The sequence below is a fragment of the Hemibagrus wyckioides genome, linkage group LG01 (genome assembly GCF_019097595.1).
Source record: "Hemibagrus wyckioides isolate EC202008001 linkage group LG01, SWU_Hwy_1.0, whole genome shotgun sequence".
NCBI lineage: Eukaryota > Metazoa > Chordata > Actinopteri > Siluriformes > Bagridae > Hemibagrus > Hemibagrus wyckioides.
This window is the reverse complement of record NC_080710.1, coordinates 6,772,459-6,796,524: the sequence shown is the minus strand read 5'-3', so window position 1 is coordinate 6,796,524 and position 24,066 is coordinate 6,772,459. Positions and strand designations below refer to the sequence as shown.

General features: G+C 36.9%; 1 protein-coding gene across 1 annotated transcript in view; it reads left to right on the top strand.

Moving 5' to 3' along the window:
- The first annotated feature begins 774 nt into the window (after positions 1 to 774).
- tmeff1b (transmembrane protein with EGF-like and two follistatin-like domains 1b) overlaps positions 775 to 24,066 on the top strand; it is a 28,419-nt gene continuing 5,127 nt past the window's right edge. Inside the window, exons 1-5 of the mRNA XM_058399621.1 lie at positions 775 to 1,438; positions 13,888 to 13,988; positions 14,145 to 14,274; positions 18,071 to 18,097; positions 23,196 to 23,295. Of these exons, the coding sequence (XP_058255604.1) occupies positions 1,279 to 1,438; positions 13,888 to 13,988; positions 14,145 to 14,274; positions 18,071 to 18,097; positions 23,196 to 23,295 (518 nt within the window). The 5' untranslated portion in view covers positions 775 to 1,278. The remainder of the gene's footprint in view (positions 1,439 to 13,887; positions 13,989 to 14,144; positions 14,275 to 18,070; positions 18,098 to 23,195; positions 23,296 to 24,066) is intronic.

Here is a 24,066-nt window from a genome sequence, read left to right as displayed (position 1 = left end):
AAAGCAAAACAAGCAAAAAATGTATAGGAATGAATATTAAAATTGAATTGGTCTCTACATTTCTCAAGATTGCATATTTTAAAATGAGACCTTTGGTCATGATACCTGTCATGAAATGTACACAAATAATAAATAAATAAATGCATAGCAAAATGTTTACTGCATATGTTACAGTTCAGTATCTAAGTTACTTTAGTGTATACTGGGCCATTATCCCTCCAAAAAAAGGATATTAAAATGCTCGTTTTTATCACTTTAATGATATTACCGAACTAGCTGCTTGATTGTTAGCTAGCAGAGCTAACATTTTTGCTATCGTTAGCGCTGCAAGCTATCTTGACTTCAGTGCTCCCCCAGGCTCATGTTCGGCCGAGGCACGAGTGAAAAAACTATATATTTGTGGAATTTTTGTAATGTAGCTATTTTAACTTTCAGAGCAGATGCGTGATTTAATTCTTACAGTACTAGTGCTCACGAAAATGTATAGGGTTTGAATTTTGTATCTGTGCTCCTGTTGGTGCCCCTGGAGCCTTGGTGCTCCAGTTGTCCATATGATTCATCCTCCTATGTTTGTAAATAAATATGATGTTTTCTAAAACATATTTTGTTTTTTTTTTGTTATATTTAATAGTTGAAGAAAAAACTTACATTTTCTTCTTTACTATTAAGTATCTTTGAGAACAGGTTTTCCTACTTTCAGCTTAAGAATACTCCTTTTCAGTAACAGCGTCCTCGACAGATTCCTGATGTGAATTGGGGGAGGTGGTCTTAGGTCACATGACTTCAAACCATCCTTGTGGACCCTTTGTTGTTGGCTTTTTGGCAGGGTTATCGTAATCGAGTGTAACGCTTTGTCTTTTGTCATATGGTATTTTTGAGCGCCAGTACAAGCCACAATCAGTGGAATAAAAAAAAAAACAGCTCGTAATTGGAGGCAAGAGAGAAGTCACAGTCGAGATGCACACAAAGACGGAACAGAAGAGAAGGAACGATTGAAGGAGTTCGGCATAGCCACGAGAAGGACCAAAGGAAGTGTAGTGGACTACTTACAGCAACAGAGTGAAAATTTTAAATGCACGGTTTTTCTTATTTGTGGTGAATTAGACGTTTTCGCTTCTACATTTTCCGGAACTATCCCACACCCGAACCACGGGTTTAACAAGAAACATCGTATTGTGGTAGCTGTATGCATTAGCGATAGATTTTTCTCCGTGTGTTTGCCTCATAATTAAAAATTAATAAACGAGCAGAACTGCACTCGGGCAGCACTCTGTCATCATGATATTAGGCTATCAGCACATCAGGATCGGAACACTACGATGCCGCCATCTCCACTGCATTCTCTTTTGCCTCTTGACCATCGCTGCTGTGCTCGGTGTCCAGTCGTCCTATCCCCAAGGCAGCGACTGTGCGCCTGACAAAGGAAAAGAATGTCCAGGTACGCCTTGTGTATCGACTGCAATATTACACCGTTAACTTAACCTACTTTTATGTTTGCTGTCTTTGTGTCGGGTTAGGCGAGGCACAATTTAAAAGATATCCTGAGCCCCACCCTTCACGCAGCTATAATGATCTAAGGTATCTACGTCCAGTATTTATAACCATGCAATTAAACGGGGAAACGTTTCCGTTTAAAACGGCCGTCTTTCCTCGAGTAGTTACAGACAAAATACAAGTATGAGTTAAATTACACGAATGAATTAATGGACAAGGGAACATGGCATGGCTCCTGGGCCATACCGTACCAAAGAAATGATTGGTCGGGCTCTGCAATTAGATACAAAAAATCCACCATATTGTGCAGTGTACCCGAGTATTTAGGAGTGGATGCATGTGCGTTATTCGGAGCTGCCTAATAGTATAGCATCCTGGCTAATAAAACATTAAAACATTGTTCCAAGATTATAAAACAAACGGGCCTTATAAATGATATTCCTTTATTTTAATTTTAGTCACATTCTAGGCTAGATAAAGCTTTTGTTTATGTCCTTCACATTTATAAACCATATAAATAGATCAGTGATAATAATAGACATTTTGAAGGATTTCGAAAGCTCAAAGCTCAATATTTTGGCTGTAATTTTGGAAGAGGGAGGGACTTTCATAAAAAAGATCATGGGGTAAGTCTCTCGTGCTACATTACATTCAGCATCTTGGTGCTTAGCCAGCAGCATAAACCACCACAAAACCATATTACACAATATATGTAATAATTTAAGGACTAACAAATTTCATCATTTTAAAAAGTCATTTTAAATTCAAAACTGTTGGATTTGATTTGTCTGGTGTTTTGTATGTATAGAGTTTATGTCAGCTACACAGTAATAGACAGAAGCCAAGAAAGGAAGTGAGAGCATTTAGTTCAATACTATAATAAGAAGAGAAAGGATTCTGTAGTATTAGAGTTTAGCTGTTTTATTTTTTCCGTAAATTGGCTAAGCTAATGGCTAACTCAATTTGTTTGCTGTTTTGGTGTATATTTGCATTTTAATCACTATAGGATTGGGCAAGAGCAAGATGATGAATGTTTCAGATTTTCAAAGGTTCAAATTTTGATAAATGTCAAAGATCTGTTTATCCTCTGATCTGTTTTTGCTAGCACATTAATATAACCGGGCTAGTGGATTTTTGGGAGTTTTGATATGTTCTCTACTTTTGCGTTTAAAACTGTCATTTTACGGTTGAGTGAGACAATCATGGCTTCTTCATGCCTATAGAAGATTTTTCATAGATGCTTTTATATTCTGCTCTGAGCAAACAATAATTACTATATTAGCTGCCTATTGACTAATGGTACTTTGTGATTCTCTGTACATTTTTATCATTATACCTTTGTAATACTGGAGAGAAAACAATACCTGAAGCACATTCAACCATGCTACACTACTATACTAATGTTATTACACCAATGGTGTCATTGCTATTTAGGCATCAAATTAAAAGCCCATGGCAAAAAACAAAAACTTTGTGACACCTCTTTAAATAATTATTTATCAACCTGTAACTACAATTTAATTATAACATCTACAAAAAGATTTGCATATTAATTGCCAGGAATGTCTAACCAACAATGTCAGAGTCAAAGAGTCAGAGGTCAGGGCCAGCTTTATGTACAGGACATACAGAGGATTGATATATAAAAAACAATAGGAAAGTAAATTAGGAAATATCATGGAAAAGTTCAATATTTTTTGCAAGTTACTTCAGAAAATGAAAAGTGTAAATATTCTAGACATGTGAATGTACAAAGCATTTTTTTTTTATTTTGTTTTTGATAATTGTGGCCTACAACTCAAAAACATTGAAAAAGCGTAACTCACAACATAGAATATTTCATTTCCACTTTAAGAAAATCATTTTTTATGCAGTATAAATACCACAGATCTCCTAGTCAGGTTCAGTACACACTACCACAATCATGGGGAAGACTCGATGGTTGTCCAGAAGACACTATAAAGATGGTAAGCCACCACATACAGACGTGTCCAGGAAATGGGCTACAAATGTCGCATTCCTAGTGTCAAGCCACTCTTGAACCAGAGACAATGTCAGAAGTGTCTTACCTGGGCTACTGAGAAGATGAACTGGAGCATTCAGTGGCATGGTCCTTTTTCAGATTAAAATAAATTTTACATTTAATTTGGAAATCAAGATCTTAGAGACTGGAGAAAGAGATGAGAGGCACAGAATCCAAGCTGCTTGAAGTCCAGTGTGAAGTGTCCACAGTCAGTGATGATTTGTGCCGTGTCACCTGCTGGTGTTGGTCCACTGTGTTTTATTAAGTTCAAAGTCAATGCAGCCATTTACCAAGAGATTTTAGAGCACTTCATGCTTCCATCTGCTGACAATCTTTCCAGCAGGACTTGGCCCTTGCCCACTGGTTTGCTGTCTGTGGTATTACTGTGCTTGGCCAACTCACCTGACCTGAACACTATAGGGTATCTATGGGGTATTGTCAAGAGGAAGATGCAAGACACAGACCCCACAATACAGATGAGCTGAAGGTTGCTATCAAAGCAGCCTTGGCTTCCATTACACCTCAGCCTTGCCACAGGCTGATCGGTTCTATGCCACACCGCATTAGCGTAGTAATTTGTGCAAAATAAGCCCCAACCAAATATTAAGTGCACAAATGAACATACTTTACTCAGAAGTTTGACCTCTCTGTATTATAAATCCTTTCTTTGATTATCTTATGAAATATTTTAATATTTTGAGATACTGGATTTTTATTTTCATTAATTGTGAGCCATAATTATCTAAATTAAAAGAAAAAAAGGCTTGAAATATTTCAGTTCATGTGTAATAAATATATTAATTTACATATTAAATGTATTAAAATATATGAACGTTTCAATGTTTCAATTAAGGGTGAAAAAAATTGTACATAAAATTAAATTACAAATACGACAATATTAGCAACAAGGCATTGGAGGGTTTTCAGTATATGCACAGTGTTAGTGTAAGAGGTAAGCTGCATATCTAGTGCATGTAAACAGCTAGGAATTACAGGGTAGCACTGTAGCACTTCGTGAAATTTCTTCCCTCTTCAGGTACTTAAAATAGTGTAGAGTTGTGGGTTTTGCTGGCAAGATCAGCAGATTTTATTCATAGATTTTGGTGGGCCAGGAAACCATTAATAATAACATGGCCGTAAACCAAATTAAGAGGCTCACATTTATTCTAAAGGCATTGGAAAAGCCGTAGTAAAAAAATCTTGTTTTTCATGTTATGCATGGCTTGATTCTTATTTCATCACATCTCCCTCACATTCTTTACAGTATATTTTACAGAATTGGTTCTGTACATCATAGGCACACTGTTTGTATGTACACTTTACCTTTTGTTTGCAGACATTTACTAGAGATAATTCCAATTATTTGCTATAAATAAGACCTTGATAGTTATGGCATATTTTTTTAAATGAACCTGCCTCAATGCTGCTCTATATGCTGCCCTACTGTTTTTGACCACATTTAACTAGGAGCTGTAATTACTTTAAAGCTCTAAGTGGGGCAGTGAACTCATTACCCCATGATTGTGCAATATCAATTGAATGTCAGCTTAGATTTGTCAAAGAAGTTGTGATAGAGGACTTTATAAAGATTAACATTTGTTGAATGGCTGAAATACACTATATTGCCAAAAGTATTCGCTCACCTGCCTTGACTCGCATATGAACTTAAGTGACATCCCATTCCTAATCCATAGGGTTCAATATGACGTCGGTCCACCCTTTGCAGCTATAACAGCTTCAACTCTTCTGGGAAGGCTGTCCACAAGGTTTAGGAGTGTGTTTATGGGAATTTTTGACCATTCTTCCAGAAGCGCATTTGTGAGGTCACACACTGATGTTGGACGAGAAGGCCTGGCTCTCAGTCTCTGCTCTAATTCATCCCAAAGGTGTTCTATCGGGTTGAGGTCAGGACTCTGTGCAGGCCAGTCAAGTTCATCCACACCAGACTCTGTCATCCATGTCTTTATGGACCTTGCTTTGTGCACTGGTGCACAGTCATGTTGGAAGAGGAAGGGGCCAGCTCCAAACTGTTCCCACAAAGTTGGGAGCATGGAATTGTCCAAAATGTCTTGGTATGCTGAAGCATTCAGAGTTCCTTTCATTGAAACTAAGGGGCCAAGCCCAGCTCCTGAAAAACAACCCCACACCATAATCCACCCTCCACCAAACTTTACACTTGGCACAATGCAGTCAGACAAGTACCGTTCTCCTGGCAACCGCCAAACCCAGACTCGTCCATCAGATTGCCAGATGGAGAAGCACGAGAACGCGTCTCCACTGCTCTAGAGTCCAGTGGCGGCGTGCTTTACACCACTGCATCCGACGCTTTGCATTGCACTTGGTGATGTATGGCTTGGATGCAGCTGCTCGGCCATGGAAACCCATTCCATGAAGCTCTCTGCGCACTGTTCTTGAGCTAATCTGAAGGCCACATGAAGTTTGGAGGTCTGTAGCGATTGACTCTGCAGAAAGTTGGCGACCTCTTCGCACTATGCGCCTCAGCATCCGCTGGCCCCGCTCCGTCAGTTTACGTGGCCTACCACTTCGTGGCTGAGTTGCTGTCGTTCCCAAACACTTCCACGTTCTTATAATACAGTTGACTGTGGAATATTTAGGAGCGAGGAAATTTCACGACTGGATTTGTTGCACAGGTGGCATCCTATCACAGTTCCACGCTGGAATTCACTGAGCTCCTGAGAGCGACCCATTCTTTCACAAATGTTTGTAAAAACAGTCTGCATGCCTAGGTGCTTGATTTATACACCTGTGGCTGATTCTGATTATTTGGATGGGTGAGCGAATACTTTTGGCAATATAGTGTATGTCATTTGTGGACAAGTCAACATTGAATTTTTTGGTATTTCCTGTGGAATTACCCTCTAATTATAAATAATTATATAAAGCTACAATGTGCCTACCATCATTGTTTAGGTGTAAAAAGGCTGAATGAACAAGGAAAGTCAGATGTTCATTCTTTTACAGTTGGTGGTAAATTCAACTCAGAATCTGTAGAAAAACGCTATTTATGAAAATGAGTTTAGAGGGGCATTCATGTATAGAATGTGCTTTAAAATTCTCCTTAAATGTATACTGATTTGTCTCTCTCAGCAATTAGTTTAATTTGTGTGGAGGAGAAGGGAGCGGCACAACAGGGGTTAGTTGACTAGCTTAAAATAATACTTTTCTAACAGAGAACTTAAAACTCAAAAATCTTACATCTCAGCAACTTTAAATTTGACACTAGAGCTACACAGAATTTATGAAAGGAAGTAAGTATTTGTATTCCTGGGTATGTACCTAGTTAGCATAGCCCAAAATAAATTACTAAATTATCACACACGTTTCATAAAATAACAGGATAAACCTGTAGGGCTATAGATAAAGATGTAGACAGCTAAGTGTCTGAGACTAGACCAGCAGCCACATTACAGAATGTAATGAGAGAATGCCTTGATGGACCTAGTAAAGCTTCTTCCCTACTAATGATATGATGATAATATATGTATATGTATATATGCACTGCATTACGACCCAGTCTAGAGTTAGGCTGCAAAGAGTTACCAGCTTGGGATTCAAGGAATTGATACCTTTATAATGGAACCAGAAATGACGAAAGGTTTCCACAAAAAAAGTGTTGGTACACTATATTGGTAAACGTTTTGGAACACCCCTCTAAAACACTGAATTCAGATGTTGTTTTTCAGGGGTTGGGATTGGCCTCTTAGTTCCAGGGAAAGGAACTCTTAATGCTTTAGCATACCAAGACTTTTTTGGAAAATTTCATGTTCCCAATTTTGTTGGAACAGTTTGGGGATGGATGCTTCCTGTTCCAACATGACTGGGCACCAATCAGTCTCTGCTCTAATTCATCCCAAATATGTTTTATCAGGTTAAGGTCAGGACTCTGCTTCCTCAATGTCAACCTGGCGTCTCTCCTCCTAGACACTGTCATGGTCAAATATGAAGTCCAGAGCTTCATGTGCAGCATGTCTCTTGGACAATGTGCTGCCACAGACTGAACTGTGAGCAAGGCCTCAAAAAAGCTGTGTGGTTCCCATAGAGTAAAAATTATATTGTCCATAGGTTCCAGTGGGGGTTGCCATGGAAGCCAAAAAGGGGCATAAGATGTGTGTGTGTGTGTGTGTGTGACACCTGTGTGTTGAGGTGTGGTAAAGGAGTGTAGAAATGAGATTGAACCCTGTTTTATACACTAATTGTAGTCTTACCCATTCATTTCCAATAACCGGTCATTTTGGCCGGGAACACCATGGGGGTATACAAGTTCCATAAAACACACACATTTTTATAAAAATATTTCAGATTTATTTTATGTGTTCAAATGCCAGGTGTAAACAAAGTCATGGAACATCATGACAAATGGATGAAATTTACTGCATGTTTTTAGAGAGGAAATTTGTAAATTGGTCAAATTTGACCAGAACACAACAGGATTGTTAAAAAAAAAGTATACTAAGGTAAAAATAAAAGGTATTCCTCCTAGTCATAGACCCCACCCACCCAAGTCAATTCTCTTTTAACTCCTCCCCTCCGGGAGGTGCTACATGCACAGTGCACCAAAACAACTTGGCACAAAAACAATTTTCTCCCATAGGCCATCTCCTTAATAAATATTTAATAGTGGGCACTTATATTCTTTCAAGTACAATTGTTGAGCTGTAGTGCAGTATATTACTGCTACCATGCACTATGTTTATTGAACATAGCTGTTGGGCATATGCCATACTGTATATTGGTTATAGTCTTTTTTATAGTGTTCTATTTTTTCAGTATAAGTAATGGAATCACCTGCAAACCAGAAACAAATTCCTTTTGTGTGTAAGCATACTTGGCCCGGTTCCTTTCTACTTCAGTTCTTTTCTAATTTTACAATAAATAGCAGTGACTCCTATTTATCTTTAAGCATGTACCATACAAAAATTACTTGTTGGTAAGTAGTTTATATTAAATATACAAGCCACCCTGAACTGTTTTTAAAAACATCCTTTTATGAATAGCTTTTTTGTTAACTAAAACATTTGTAGTAAAAAAAAATACAACACTAAACAATTCAACGATGGTCTCATTGCTAATTAACCAGGAATCAGTGGGAGAAAGTTGCTGTCTGAGTGTAACTGTTACATGTCCTCTCCCAATAGCATCCACAAAATTTCTTAGTAGCTTTAGTCCCTCACTACACTATGAGGCAACTAATTACCTGTCAAGATTCAAGTCACTATTAACTGTGTCAATGTCTGTGCAGGTTACCTGAAAAGTATTCTATAAAATGGCAAATATTTTACAGGAATTTATACATTTAAACAATAATAGTTTCCACAGTTAATATTGTACAGGAAGCACCTGGAATGCAAGGTTGTTGCCTCACTGTTAATTTAATTTATAAGGTAATCAGTCTAATTAGTCAAGCATAAAATCTTATAAAATATCCCCTTTCATAAATTCTTTCATAAAGTCTTTTAAATTAGAAATTAATTAGAAAAAATATAAGAATGAATGAAAGAATTTTAAATAAGTTAAAATGATTATAACCTCAGTTCTGTTTGAGAGAAATAATAAGCAGTGACTTGGATTCTGAAGGATTAGTTCTGAATAGTTTGGCTTCTTGCAATACCAAACTTATGACCAAGAAAAGGTAAAAAGGCATTAAAATGTTGAATAAAATAGAATTCAGTGAAACAGGGAAATGGAAAAAATATCAATCAACAACTATGTTAATTATAAGCATGGATGATACTCTTGGCTATTATTTATTTGTTTGTGTATCTGTAGAGCAAGACTAGCAGGTAAAATCTGGTTTAGAAACAGGTTGGGATGCTGTGTTTGACATTTTTCAGTGTGAATTTCCCTTTGGGATGAATAAAGTATCTATCTATCTATCTATCTATCTATCTATCTATCTATCTATCTATCTATCTATCTATCTATCTATCTATCTATCTATGCAGAGGCATAAAATAGCTGTATGAGTGAATAGGACTAAAAGGATTAACTGAAGTCTAAGAACAATAGTGCAAATTCTCCCTTCCTTACAATGTTGGGTTTTTTTTTTGATGAGAAGATTGATGTAGTCAGCTTCTTAAACATGAAATATTTGCTCAGATACCACTTTGCCCTAAAGTGTTTTTTATTTACTGCAGCTGATAACAGTACCCCACCGTTAATGATTAATGAATAAAATACTTACCTGGCATTAAATACTATAAATATTAAATATTTATTGACAGTATATTTCATATAAAAGTGCCATGCAGATAAAAATCCATGTAAACTATATGATTTATTTGACATTAAGTTGAGGTTTGCTTTAGTTAGTTTTCTTTTTTTTACTTTTGACTATAAATATTTATGAGTAAAGAACACAGAATGACTACCAAATTTTGTGTGTACCCAACTTAAAAATGCACCTGTTTGTATCCATATTGATAAATAAGGTTGATTTGGTGTCTAGTGAGCATACGTTAGTGACTCATGCTGATAAGTTGAAAGAGCAGGTTCACTTGACTCGGCATCAGTGCGCGACTTGTGCTTGTGACCAGTTACTGATTACCAGTTTTCTCTGGATAAAGGCGTCTGCCAGATGTGTTAAGGCATATTTTTTGGTCCCATGACCAAGATTTCAGCTCTCTTCAGGGAAGTGGAGAGCCCTTGCCTCTGGCAGAGATTCAGTGTCTCGAAAATCATATTCAAAAGTAATGATAAAGAGTATGAGATTGACAAATGGATCAAGTCACTTGTAGCAGAATTTGTTACATTCAAGGAGCTGTACACAGTAAATTCATTGTAGAGAAATGTTTGGTAGCAAGTTCCAGAGCTGTGCTTACAGACAACGGCAACAACATTCAACAACAACCCCCATCATTCTTTATCCACTGAAAATTGTACTCATTTCAGTGTGACACCAGTCATTTTGATCATTTTATAATCAAAATCACTGAACTTGCATTAGTGAGAGATGTGATGTGAGGCAGCGATGAGCTTAGCCTCACCTCGGATCCCTCACAAACTGGATTGAGCACATGTAATTGCCTGTACCTGCTGCTATCTCTTTGTATATCACCATTGTAATGTTTGTAGACACTTTTATTATATTTCCTCTCTTTCCATAGTCTAGGTAATGTATTTCGTGTATGTGTATAACATATTTACTCTTGCTGATCTGACATAAAACTGCATGAAAAAAGCAGGAGGTGAGGCAGCCAGTACCTCAGCCCCACTGATGTGTGAGCCCACAGGTGTATGCTTATTCTGCTGTTTTTCTTCTTCTTCACAAAGATGACAAGCACTTTATATGCTAGCTTAAAAAAATTAATCAGCAGTCCATTTATTTTTATTTTTTCTCTGGCAGCAACAATAGAAGATTCTATATCAAAGCTTAAATGTTTCTCAAAACAAGAGGTAATAAACAACCATTAATCAACGTGCACGCAGCCAATTGAATGTTGAATTTAAGCTACTCTACTGAATCTCTGCCTATCCTCACTGGAAGTGAGCTACTGGAAAGTAGCTTCTTCTAAAGCATTCAGTGTTTGCTTTCATCATTTACAAGACCTGCCAGTATGCTCATTTGCATCTGATATTCTTAAACTGGGTGTAAGTGCCTTTCAGTACTTGCTGAGTCGCTTGTAAGTATTACTGTGGACCACTGTAAAGAACAGGTCTGTCTATACAATATGCTTTAGATCAATACTGGTAGCAAATTAGCAAAACCTAAGAAAAGAGTGTAAAGTCTATGAAATAGAAGTCTCTGATCTGACAAACTGTTCATGCCAGCAGTTTGGTTGAAAACCCAGATGTATCCAGTTCTAAAAAAGGTGGAAGCTTCCTAAAAAGTGGACTTTAGCTGTTTGCAATCAAGGTTTTTAGAGAGTATGTAAGGCTGGGAAAAATGGCACAGGCTTTAGTCATATTTCCCAGGTCAGTCACAGCTTGCTCTCCTTCCAGCACAATTCTAACGTCTTTCTGCTTACCCCTTTTGCAGACAGTGATCATGTGCTGCATGTGTTGATGTGATGCTATCACATCATGGATCACAATGAATAATCAATATTGAATATTGATTATCTTCCTGTAACATTTACACTGTAACCATTGTAAACACTGTAATTTTTTGGTTATATATTTTAATAATAAACATGAAGTAATGATGCAATAGTAAAAAACACTTTAAATTTCTGAATAGATGCTATTGTTACTATTACTATTTGAATTAGATCATCTTCCTTTTCACTCAGGAAATGGACCAAGCAATGATTGACACTCTTGTGTAGTCAATGTTATTATCATTTCTATCAGTTATGAATTGAAAAAGAGTACAACTGAGGAGAAGCAGGCTCACTTATTTATACTGAAAGTAATTACAGATAGCCACTTTCTGATAATACCTGCGGTATTGCTCCTATTCTTTTCTGAGTCTTCAGAAGAGAATATTCTGACAAGCTTTAGAGAGTAGTGGACTATCATCTTCAGAAATGTTTGCTCCAGATGCACAGTGGTAATTCCTTCAAAATTTTAGTTTTAAAGTGCTTCAGCCACAGTGGCAATATACAGAGAAGGATATCCCAGAAGGATATATTGTGTAGCTGTGAACAACCAATATGTCATTCATATCTCACTTCACATTTTTTGGACAGTCATAAGACTTTCATTTTGCCAGTATGCCTCCCTGACCTTTTTGAGCATCACTTTATGTCATTCCAGTAAGACCAGAAGTGGTTAATGGCAAGCTTGTTTGTTTTGGTAATATTCTCATGACTTGCTGAGGTGCCGCAGTGGAATAGAAAACTTACTGACACACAGAGAGATTTCTCAGGACTGTGAAGTAAGTGGTAAGGCATCATTATCTGATGACAAGTAGCACAGTACAGCAACAAATCTTTGGAATTTATAATATTTCTCACTTGCTAAACTTTGATTCATAATGTATAGTCAAAGGCCTAGGCCAAAAGCCTCTATTCACTGTGGATTGTCCTCTAGGAAGTGGTGTATTGGGGACAGTCTTTCATGTGGAAAAGGTTTAAAATAGATGCAGGTGCTCTGATAACTTTGAGTTAAGATAACCAATACTTTGTGCAGTGAGGTGAGATAATCTTGTAAAGTATTTGCCAAGCAGCTTCATGTAAAAGAATCTTGGATATAATAAAGAATGGCAGAATTATATATTTTATAAAAATTGGGTGAATAATGTACGAATTACAGCACTTTCTAGCACTTAAGTTCATATTCATCATTTAATTTTATTTTCAAAATACTGTAGTAGACAGCTTAAATAATAATGACATTTCCACATTTTCAGTTTCGTTAACTATATCCGACTAGACACAAGAAATCCACAGCCTTGAGATTTGGATAATTCACCTCAAAGTTCAAGATTGGCTATTTAAAGCCCCTTTTCTATAAAGAACTCCAGGGGTGCAATTGGTTTGGACCCACAGGATGAGTATGTCCCAATTTAGCACAGGCATCGCATCAGGCAGCAATAGTACATGGTCAGCTTGACACAGAGAGAACAAATGATTAGGTATTAGTGGCTTAAAGGGGTGCATACTGTGGTCAAAATTCAAGCAAATACTCCAGCAGGTAGCCAATAACCAGATCTATTATAGTATTTTTTTTTGCAGTGGAGAGACAGAACGTATCACAGTTGCCTAAAATTAATTGTAAAAATAAAAATAGCATTCCATTTATTCCAAGTTTTAATGCATTTTGTATTCTTTCACACTGGTTAAAAAAATTGTGTAATTAGGCATTTTTAATGCTAACATGCACAAAGAAGGAGACACATCTAAAGAATATGTAACCATATTTACATCTTAAACCTAGTTTCTTTGAATAATCAAAAATGTGCAAGACAAGGGGAAATCTTTTCATCTTATTTTTATTGTTAAGGAAAATGTTTTACATATGATTAGAGTTTTCAACTCCACTGGACACCTTTGGTAAGAACTGAATTATCTTCCATGCCTCCTTGTCTGACATCATTGCTACCTTAACAATTGTTCTTGTGGTTAAATGGGTAAATCCCCAGTCATGCTCCAAAATCTAGAGGAAAGTCTTTCCAGAACAGTGTATATTCATAAAGTAGGGAATAAACTTGGAAAGCTTGGGTCTTTTGACCATATAGTGTATTGTAGCTGTACTGCTGAACAGAGGTTACAGTGTTGCAATACATGTGAGCACAGTGGCAGATAAGATATACTTAAATTCTATTATAACTGTATTCTAAAAGGGAGAAAAACAATTTTTTGCTCTCCAGGACCTTAGCTTTATACTTCTGATCACAAATACATAATCAAAATTAGGTTACTGACATGTATTTGTGTGTTTATGCTTTGCTGTTGTTTATTTTGTACCAGATTTGTCTGAGAAGAAAAGTGATTTACGATTGTGTGACAAATCCTCATGTCGCTATGATGGAATCTGCAGTGCTGACCATAAATGTGTATGCAAGTTTAAGGTAAAAAAAAAAAAATTCATTCATTTTACATTTTATATCACATGTACAGTTATTGTACTTTATTTAAAAATAACTTTATTAAAAAAATTCAGAATATATGCAAGCAAGAAAGTTAGGATAAAGTACTTTAAACATGATGTCTAACTTTTGTAACAGTGTCATGAAAAATACATCCCTGTGTGTGGATCTAATGGGGACACCTATCAGAATGAGTGCTTCTTGAGACAAGCATCCTGCACTCAGCAGCGTCTTGTATCTCTAGTCTCTAATGGACCCTGTGATCCAGGTGAGCCATATCATTAATACTATTATTCTTTGTGTGTGTGTGTGTGTGCATAATTGGAGAGATTGTGCTACAGTCATCTATGGCTGGGATAGACCAGGATTCTTGGGAGACAGATACTATGGTATTATATGAAATTTGAAATATGTCTTTGTAATTAGTAGTTCCAGCTATGAGCAGAAATGTGTTCAACTTTATGAGGTTTTATGAAAGATTTTTGGTACCATGTTGAATTAGTTTGTCAACTATAATTGTAATTTGTCAAGTCTCATGTATCCAGTTCTATTGATAACAACAACAAGAACAATAATAATAATAATAATAATTGCCATATTAGATTTTTTCTCTTCTCCTACAAACTTTGTCCAGCAATTATTACATTTTAATTAGAGCATTCTTAGACTATACCCCAGAAGGTGTTTCTTTTGTGTTTTGAGAAATGGGATGGGTCTAATCAAATTTCATAGATTGAAGTGCCTCCAAAAAGCTTTGTGTAAATTCACCTCTAGGTGGTGGTATAACAAACAAATTTGAAAGAAATCTTGTACATTTTTTTTTTCAGAAACATTTTTATCCCTTTTTCTTCTTCAAACATTGTATAATCATCGCCAAATATAAATCACAGCATTATAAGAAAAGTCTGATAAAAAGTCCACACATGACATGTAGCTGACAAACAGAAAGTGATGGCATTTTAGTTAGGATTGTTTCTTTTTAGGGACAAGATGACAAAATGATTAGAACACTACTGGAGTAGTAAAGTAAGTAAAGAGCCTGCTATACTGTTATTACCATAACAACCCAACAAAGTGTGTTCAACTGCTTGTGTATTAATTTACCTTTTTTTAACGAGTTTTACATTTTTTTCAACAAATCAAAAAACCCTTTTTTGAGCCAAAAAGACAAAAACATAACATACCACACATTATTAAATTGGTATTATGCCGATTAAAAAATATTAAAGGCTGTTGTCTGTAAATAATTGCACATGAAACAACAGTGTTTATGTTTTGCTGAACCAACTTTATTGAGGTCGATTCCTGTCTCATATGTGACATTAAAATGTTAGTTTGGTGCCAAAAAATCCTTGCAATTATTTTAAATGGATAGTGTTTCCTATTTGAATTTGAATTGGTTGTGCATTGTGTATCAAGCACATGTGCGGTAGGCATGTGTGCAGATTCTCGTAGATTCATCAGAGTCTATTCTCAATTCATATAACTTTAAAGACCTATTCAATAGGTGACACTATTATGGCACTCCCATTTTAATCTATTTGCACCAAAATTCATCAACATAAAATTCAAAAGTCAAATGAATTTTACTGTTATTTCTGAAATAAAGAAAATGTGGAATATCACATTACACCACAAAATGGTAAAATGAATCTATGAATATTCATAAACATACATCCCTTTTTTTTATAGAAAAACCATTACACAATCTTCAACTAACCATTGTGAATTTTGTTTTTATGTGTTTCTTTAAGTAAAAGCACAAAACAATCTAACAATTCAGTTAAATTTTATTTGTATATTGTGCTTTTAACAATGGACAATGTCACAAAGCAGCTTTATAGGAATAAAAAAATTAGAATAAAAATGATAAAGTTTCAAATATCACAGATCATTCAATTTATTTGGCTAGTGCTTTCAACAATCAATGTTTAACACAGCTTTTCAGAAGTACAGAAACATGAGCAATGGTGGCAAGGAAAAATGAGGAAGAGACTTTGAGAGGAACGAGACTCAAAAGGGAACCCATTCTCATCTAGGTGACACTGGAGAGTCTGAATATAAATAATTTTCTTCCTATAACTGTGCACTATATAGTAAAGTGCTATTAGGAGACTGAGCGTAAAACTGACTGAGGCATACAGTAGCTCAAATCCGCCTCCACAGACTTTAAAGTGGGACTATTCACAGCAGTGCCATGTAGCTTTAGGTTGTCCTCATAGGGTAAGCGAGCAGCCCCAAGCAGTTAGACTCGAACCATAAGACGGCCATTAAGGTGGATCAGGCAGGTCCAGAGATCAGAAGTGGTCAAATATGAGAAGTAGCATGTGTAGCTTGACAGACAGAGAGACAGAATATTAAGTATGCTTGTTACCAGACATTAAGGACAAGGTACGTTGTGTGCAGAGTGTAAGCAGGGACTCCAGCAAGACTAACTATGACAGCATAACTAAAAATGATACAGGCATGAGAAATAAAGCGGCCAGCCACTCCTAAGTCAACAAAACTCAGTGAATGTGCAAGATTGTGGGGGGCAACAATATTCAAAAATCCCAGTTCACCAAAACATTCTATGCTTATGAACCCTTCAGATCTACTCCACATGAGAAAAAAAATCATAAAAGCCTTGAATTAACAAATGTGTTTTCAGCTTGGACTTCAAGAATCTGAATCAAACACTATCCTGAAGGCTGTTCTGTATCTGTGGGGATTTGAAAGAATAAGCTCTGCCCCCTGCTGTAGCCTTTACTACTTGAGGTACCAACAAATAACCTGCAGTTTTACATCAATGTAGACATGGTGGATCATAAAAAACAAAAGTTTGCTCAGGTACTGCAGCACAAGACCTTTCAGTGCTTTATAGGTCAGCAGTAGTAGTTTATGATCAATGCAAAATTAGTTAAGCTTTGTGTGATTTGTGTGAGTTAAGGTTTGTGTGATCATTATACAAGGGTGCTAGTTTTTTCTCTCTAATTATTTTTGTTCTCAGTGGAGCTACATTGTCTAGGGTGTATTGAAACTTTGACTCTAAGTAATCAGTTCTCTGATGAAAGTTTTTTGGAATCAGATGGGTATCCAATCATGAGTGATAATTCTGGGAGACTATTGATATTGACCTCTTTGCAGTACCAGATGTAAATGTATGTTTAGCATGATAACATGGCAAAATGCATGTATTATGTCTACAACACATTTTAAATAAGATGTAGTAGTAGTCTGAGACAGATTCAAACTGTGGAAATGTGACTGTAAGGTCATGTGAAAAAGAAAATACACCCTCTTTAATTCAGTGATTTTAAGTATCAGGTCTTAAGTATCAAGAGTTGTTTTCTTAATAACAAGTTTAAAAACTTAATAACAAAATGAACTTTGAGCAAATACAAATTAAATCCAATTAAATATAAATAAAACAATACACAATAAATGTATAAAGTTAACAAATGTTTCAAATTCACTAATAATCAATAATGAACATTCTTAACTAATTGCTAGTTATCTTTTCTGAGTTGGTTTTAGTCCAGATTAAAGAGCAAAAGCAAAACTTTTAGCATGTTTTTTCTTTTTTTAACTGTAACAGAAAAGTCAAATTACAACAAATGAAAAGCAGCACAAAAGTATTCTAAGAAAAGTAAATAACAGGTATAATTTAAACACTGACACTGACAAACGATTCGAAAACTGGAGCTATTGTATGTCACAGGAAGTGTCTTAACTTCATTCCAGTCTGTTTCCGGTTAAAGCCACAACCTTTTGACAGCTACCTGATCCACCTATTTGAATGATTTCACTACATTCTTCTTTTGCTAAAGGAATTCTTAAAGTCTATCTGAAGAAAATATGTAATATAAACTAAGCTTGGAAAGGTTTGTTAGACATTTTGCTGAAAAGTGTTAATTTCCCCTTTGTATAGAGACTTTTGGGAATCCTGTAGCATCCCTGCATTTGTAGGTGTACTTCAAAATAATTCTGTCTTAATACAAAATTCACATTTATTTATTTCTGCTTTTATATTGAGCATTTGAAAGAGTACAGAAAAGTGATAACCATATATTTGTTGTTTGCAGATAGCAGTTCAGGATCTGGGGATGAAGGTAAGAAAAATTAAAAGAAATTTTCTGGGAACACCCCTCATTGCTCATTGTTTATGCTTCAAAACAAGGCAACTGTAAGAAGCATACCCAATATAACATGCAGTAGTTGTAGTAGTAGTAGTAGGTGGTGTGGATAGAAATTTATTTTATGGTAGATTTTAAAATTTTCACAGTATTCTCACAGATAGTATATTATAACAGTATTCATTTTCAAAGAATTATTATTGGTGAGAAATAAAATATTTTATTGTATGAATAGTCTAATTGTATAATAGATTGTTGCTTCCTATTGGTTAAAATATAATCAAACTGAGCTAAAAGTCGTAGATACAATATGGATGGAATGCCAGTCTATGCCAGTGCATTACACACACACATCTGTCCTGAAGAAATCCAAGATCTCTGCAAATAAAATTTGGGTTTGATATTGGCCTATAATTTTTTGCCTTTTCTTTCTGTTTGGTTTGGAACCTCAAAGTATCAGCTTTAGTAAACAATTTGATGATGCTCAGAGAATGAAATCATGCTTTGAAATTTCTGTCTCATGGTTTAAATTTTCACATGGGAAATCACTATACAGTGGGCACAAAAACTTGTAAGACTTGTAAGATATAAACTAAATTTTTAATTTAGCCTGAAGTCTACATAGTATGTCTTTAATTTACAAGTATGTTGAATGTTTAGTTTTCCATGACATGCACAGTTCAGCTCAGCTCTCGCTGACTGGTTCCCACCTCTCCCTTGCATGCTTTAGCCTTCTCCCTTTACATCCTCATCACTGCTCACAACATAATATCTTGGCAGTATTTCTGGCTCCCAGTCAAATTTTGCATTGTATATTATCCTCATGAGCTTTAAATGAAAGACTGATGTCTTTCATTCTGTACCAATAATCACACCAAAATTATCTCTTCTGAGTATATGTGGTCCTACTACAAGCACTTTTATCTTGTCAGAATGAAGTAGGCCGAAGTTAATAAGCATCCACTTGTCCTTTACACATTTTTTACTAAGCTGTTGACTGTCATTTGGCTTTATTGAAACATACAACTGTGTGTCATCAACATAACAATTTAAGGATTTATTAGAATAGTGTAACTAAGTCAAGCAACAATAGTATGGAGATTCAACCCTGATCAGTGGCCATTAGTAGGTCATTTCCCACTTTAACAAGTGCTGTCTCTGTGCTGTAATGAAGCCTATATCCTGACTGGAACATTTCATGGTTGTTAATCCTATGTAGGTATGAGCATAATTGCTGTGCTACAACCTTTTCTAGGATCTTGGAAATTATTTCCTTAATTGAATATACAGTAGACAAAAGCATTGTTGTATAAAAACGTTGGGTGTTTGTGAACCTGTCACTGGTTCACCAGTCGTCCTTCCTCTGACCACTTTTCTTAGGTAGTGCTGTTTTGGAAATGTTCTGACCCAGTTGTCTAGCTATATATATTACATATATATTTACATATTATATATATATATACATTGTTGCAGAGGTTGAAGGGGTGGGGGGTCAGCCTGTCAGTGCTCAGACCATACGCCGCACACTGCATCAAATTGGTCTGTGTGGCTGTCGTTCCAGAAGATGATGCACAAGAAAGCCCACATACAGTTTGCTGAAGATAAGCAGACTAAGGACATGGATTACTGGAACCATGTCCTGTGGTCCGATGAGACCAAGATAAACTTATTTGGTTCAGATGGTGTCAAGCGTGTGTGGCGGCAACCAGGTGAGGAGTACAAAGACAAGTGTGTCTTGCCTACAGTCAAGCATGGTGGTGAGAGTGTCATGGTCTGGGCCTGCATGAGTGCTGCCGGCACTGGGGAGCTACAGTTCATTGAGGGAACCATGAATACCAATATGTACTGTGATATACTGAAGCAGAGCATGATCCCCTCCCTTCGGAGACTGGGCCGCAGGGCAGTATTCCAACATGATAACGACCCCAAACACACCTCCAAGACGACCACTGCCTTGGTGATGGACTGGCCAAGCATGTCTCCAGACCTAAACCCTATTGAGCATCTGTGGGGCATCCTCAAACGGAAGGTGGGGGAGCACAAGGTCTACCAGCTCTGTGATGTCATCATGGAGGAGTGGAAGAGGACTCCAGTGGCAACCTGTGAAGCTCTGGTGAACTCCATGCCCAAGAGGGTTAAGGCAGTGCTGGAAAATAATGGTGGCCACACAAAATATTGACACTTTGGGCCCAATTTGGACATTTCCACTTAGGGGTGTATTCACTTTTGTTGGCAACAGTTTAGAAATTAATAGCTGTGTGTTGAGTTATTTTGAGGGGACAACAAATTTACACTGTTATACAGGCTGTATACTCACTACTTTACATTGTAGCAGAGTGTTATTTCTTCAGTGTTGTCACATGAAAAAAAAATAAAATAAAATATTTACAAAAATGTGAGGGGTGTACTCACTTTTGTAAGATACTGTATATATATTTGTCTAGCTATATATATATATATATATATATATATATATATATATATATATATATATATATATATATATGCTCAAATGGATTGAGATCTGGGGAATTTGGAGGTCAAGGCAACACCTCAAACTCATTGTTGTGCTCATGAAATGATTCCTGAACCATTTTTGCTTTGTGGCATGGCACCTTATCCTGCTGAAAGAGGCCAAAGCCATCAGGGAATACCGTTTCCATGAAAGGGTGTACATGGTCTGCAACATTGCTTAGGTAGGTGGTATGTGTCAAAATAACATCCACGTGGATGGCAGGACCCAAGGTTTCCCAGCAGAACATTCCCAAAGCATGACACTGCCTCTGTCGGCTTGCCTTCTTCCCATAGTGATGCTATGCACCACTTTTGATAGGTACTGACCACTGCAGACTGGGAACACTGATCTGATCCAGTCGTCTAGCCATGATAATTTGGCAGACTTTCTTAAATCCTTACGCTTGCCCATTTTCTGTGCTTCTAACACATCAACTTTGAGGGTAAAATGTTCACTTGCTGCCTAATATATCCCACCCACTAAAAGGTGCCATGATGAGGAAATAATCAGTGTTATTCACTTCACCTGTCAGTGGTCATAATGTTATGCCAAATCAGTGTGTGTATATAGATAGATAGATAGATAGATAGATAGATAGATAGATAGAAATACCTATGTATTCCTTTATAAAGTCAAGCAATATAAGAATACCACTTCTAAGTGTTTCTATACAGTTTCAAGGCCAATTTTTAGGTGAGAAAGGAACAGACATTCTTAAAATAAATAATACTTAATGTTTGGTTGCCAATCCTTTACTTGCAATAACAGCATTAAGCCATTGACCCACTTACATCACTAAATTGTTGCAGATTTTTTTTGTGTTTCAGTCTCTTCATGTGATACTGCATAGTGATTGGCTTGGCCAGTCTAAAAGGTTGCGCCTTTTCCCCTGATGAAGTTCTTTGTTTGAAGTGTGTTTTGATGCCTGATGTTCCTTCTAAATAGATTGGATGCATTTCCCTGTAATTTGGCAGGCATAATGTTTCTATAGACTTCTGAATTCATTATGCTGCTAACATTTTAAGCTCATTATCTATAAAGATAAAATTACATTAGATTAGATTAAACTTTATTGTCATTGCACATGGTTACAAGGCAACAAAATGCAGTTAGTGAGCTATTCCAGAAGCAGCAAGGCAAGCCCAAGCTTTGGCACTCTCCACATCACTTGACCGATGGGCTCCTGTTTGATGATCTCTTTTGATGTCCAGTTGTTAGTATACCAGTGGTTCCCTCTCGACGCATATTTTCATATAAGCCATCACAAGACTCTTTTAACAGATGCTTCCCTCACGGGCTGGGGCTCAATCCTAGACGGCTGCCCCTCTAGGGACATTTGCGAAGGCCATTGTCTCACATGGCACATAAATTGCCTGGAGATGCGGTCTGTGTTTCTGACATTGAAACACTTTCTCCCACTTTCTCAACTCAAGGGGCAACCATGTGTTAGTCCATACAGACAACACCATGGTGGTTTTCTACATCAATCTTCAGGTGGTCTGCTTTCCTATCCTCTGTTCAAGTTGATGCAGCAGATCTGGGTAGAGACCAGGCTGTTATTGCTATTACTATTTTGCATCCCAGGGCAGGACACATTCCCAAAGTGCCCATGATGACTGGTTGTTTACAGGCCTCTAAACCAATGAGTTGGCAGAGCAGGAGAAGCTGCACCTGCTGTGCCCGGTCCAGGTCCTTAGGGCCTATGTCCACTGTTCGAGCTCATGGAATAAGTGCTCTTCTCTCGTCATCTGCTTTGGTGGCAACAAAGGCAATCTGGTCTCCAAGCAGCACTTGTGCACTAGCTATTGCCCAGACCAACAGAGCATGCAGCCTGTCTTGCCCCTAGGTTTTAGGACTCACTCCACTAGAAGTATTGCGTGTGATATCCATGCTGTGGCAGGCTGGTCCTCTCCACACGCTTTTAATAGGTTTTATAGTATGGACCTTCACCCCATCCCTGGGTCCCATAAGGCTAGCTGATGCTCTGCTCCCATAGTTGCCCCGTGCTGTACTCACAGCCCTGCAGGACAGACATCTCCCAGCTTGTGATGCCGTTGGTATTAACATTCCATAACATCAAGCCATGGCACAGCTTTGAGTTCACTTTAAAGGGAACGATACCAGGTTACGTATGTGATTGATGTTGCATCATTTGCTACACTACAGGCATCCACATCACACTTATCAGGGAACTGGGTTACATACGTAGACTGGTGTCATTTTTTCCTTTTCATGACATTCCAAATTGTTGTACTGGATGTGGCAAATGCTTGTACAATGACTCTTGCAGATTCTTCTTTTCTCAGCTCCAAACTGGCTTGCTTTTCTCCCATTCTTGCAAACATGAAATATACAAGCAAATATTAATTATTATTATTTTAAGATGATCTGTTCTAATACTTTGTTCATCTTACCATTGCCTTGCCAAGTTGTTTACATAAGGCAGATAAATCTCCTGGCAAATACATGTAAATCATCAGTCATACCACCCACTACTACAACAGCTAATATCGTTTTAGTTGTGCTGACCTCTAATATGTGGTTCCTTATGTCTTGTAGATGATGAAGGATCAGGTACAGATACAAGCAAGAAACTCACTAAATGTAGCAACTGCAAATATGGTGCTGAATGTGATGAGGATTCAGAAGATGAAGACTCGTAAGTATCAGCTTTTTTGTTATTGTTCAAATCCAGTTGTTTTAAGTATTTGTTGTATTGTTTTTTTATGCTTCATTATTTATCTTGATATACTTAATAAAAAATCAAATTTGGGTACATTTTAATATGTTTGTTGGTAGGGTAAAAAAATTTTGCACTGCATTGTTGCACATGCAACAAATTTCTAGTGTGTTTGCTTTAGTAGATTTGGCATGACAACTTTGGACTTTTTGGTAAAAACAAAAGTTGTGACTAGAGTTGCTTACATTTTTTTTAAAATTAGTGATTAACTAGGCTGAATGAGGTTTTGTGTATAAAATACCAAACATGATACATGAACATGGGTTACATGATAGTATCTGCCAAAAGCTTTAGTGAAAGGTGGATTTAACTAACCTGTGTTAAATGCTTTCCTGATTCAGTTATGACATAGATTCTGGATAGCCACCATGGCTGTAACAAAATCAGTTTCAGAAGCAAAAGCTCGGGCTGGGAGTCTAGAGAGGCCATGAAGGGGACATTTGGGTGGCCCCAAAGACATTCTGGCAAATTGTGCCACATCTAAGAAAAGGAAAATTGAGACCTTGCTAAATATGTGCATGTTGTATCTCTGCTGGAGATTTTGTTGAGCCATAGAAAGAATACTTTGAGTAATTTATTTCCCCAGTGGCTTTCACTTGAGGAGGCAGTACCAGAAATCCTGGTTGTTTTGGAACCCATCTCTTTGAGAGTACTGTTAAGAAACAGTAGCAATAGTAGCAAAACCGCAAT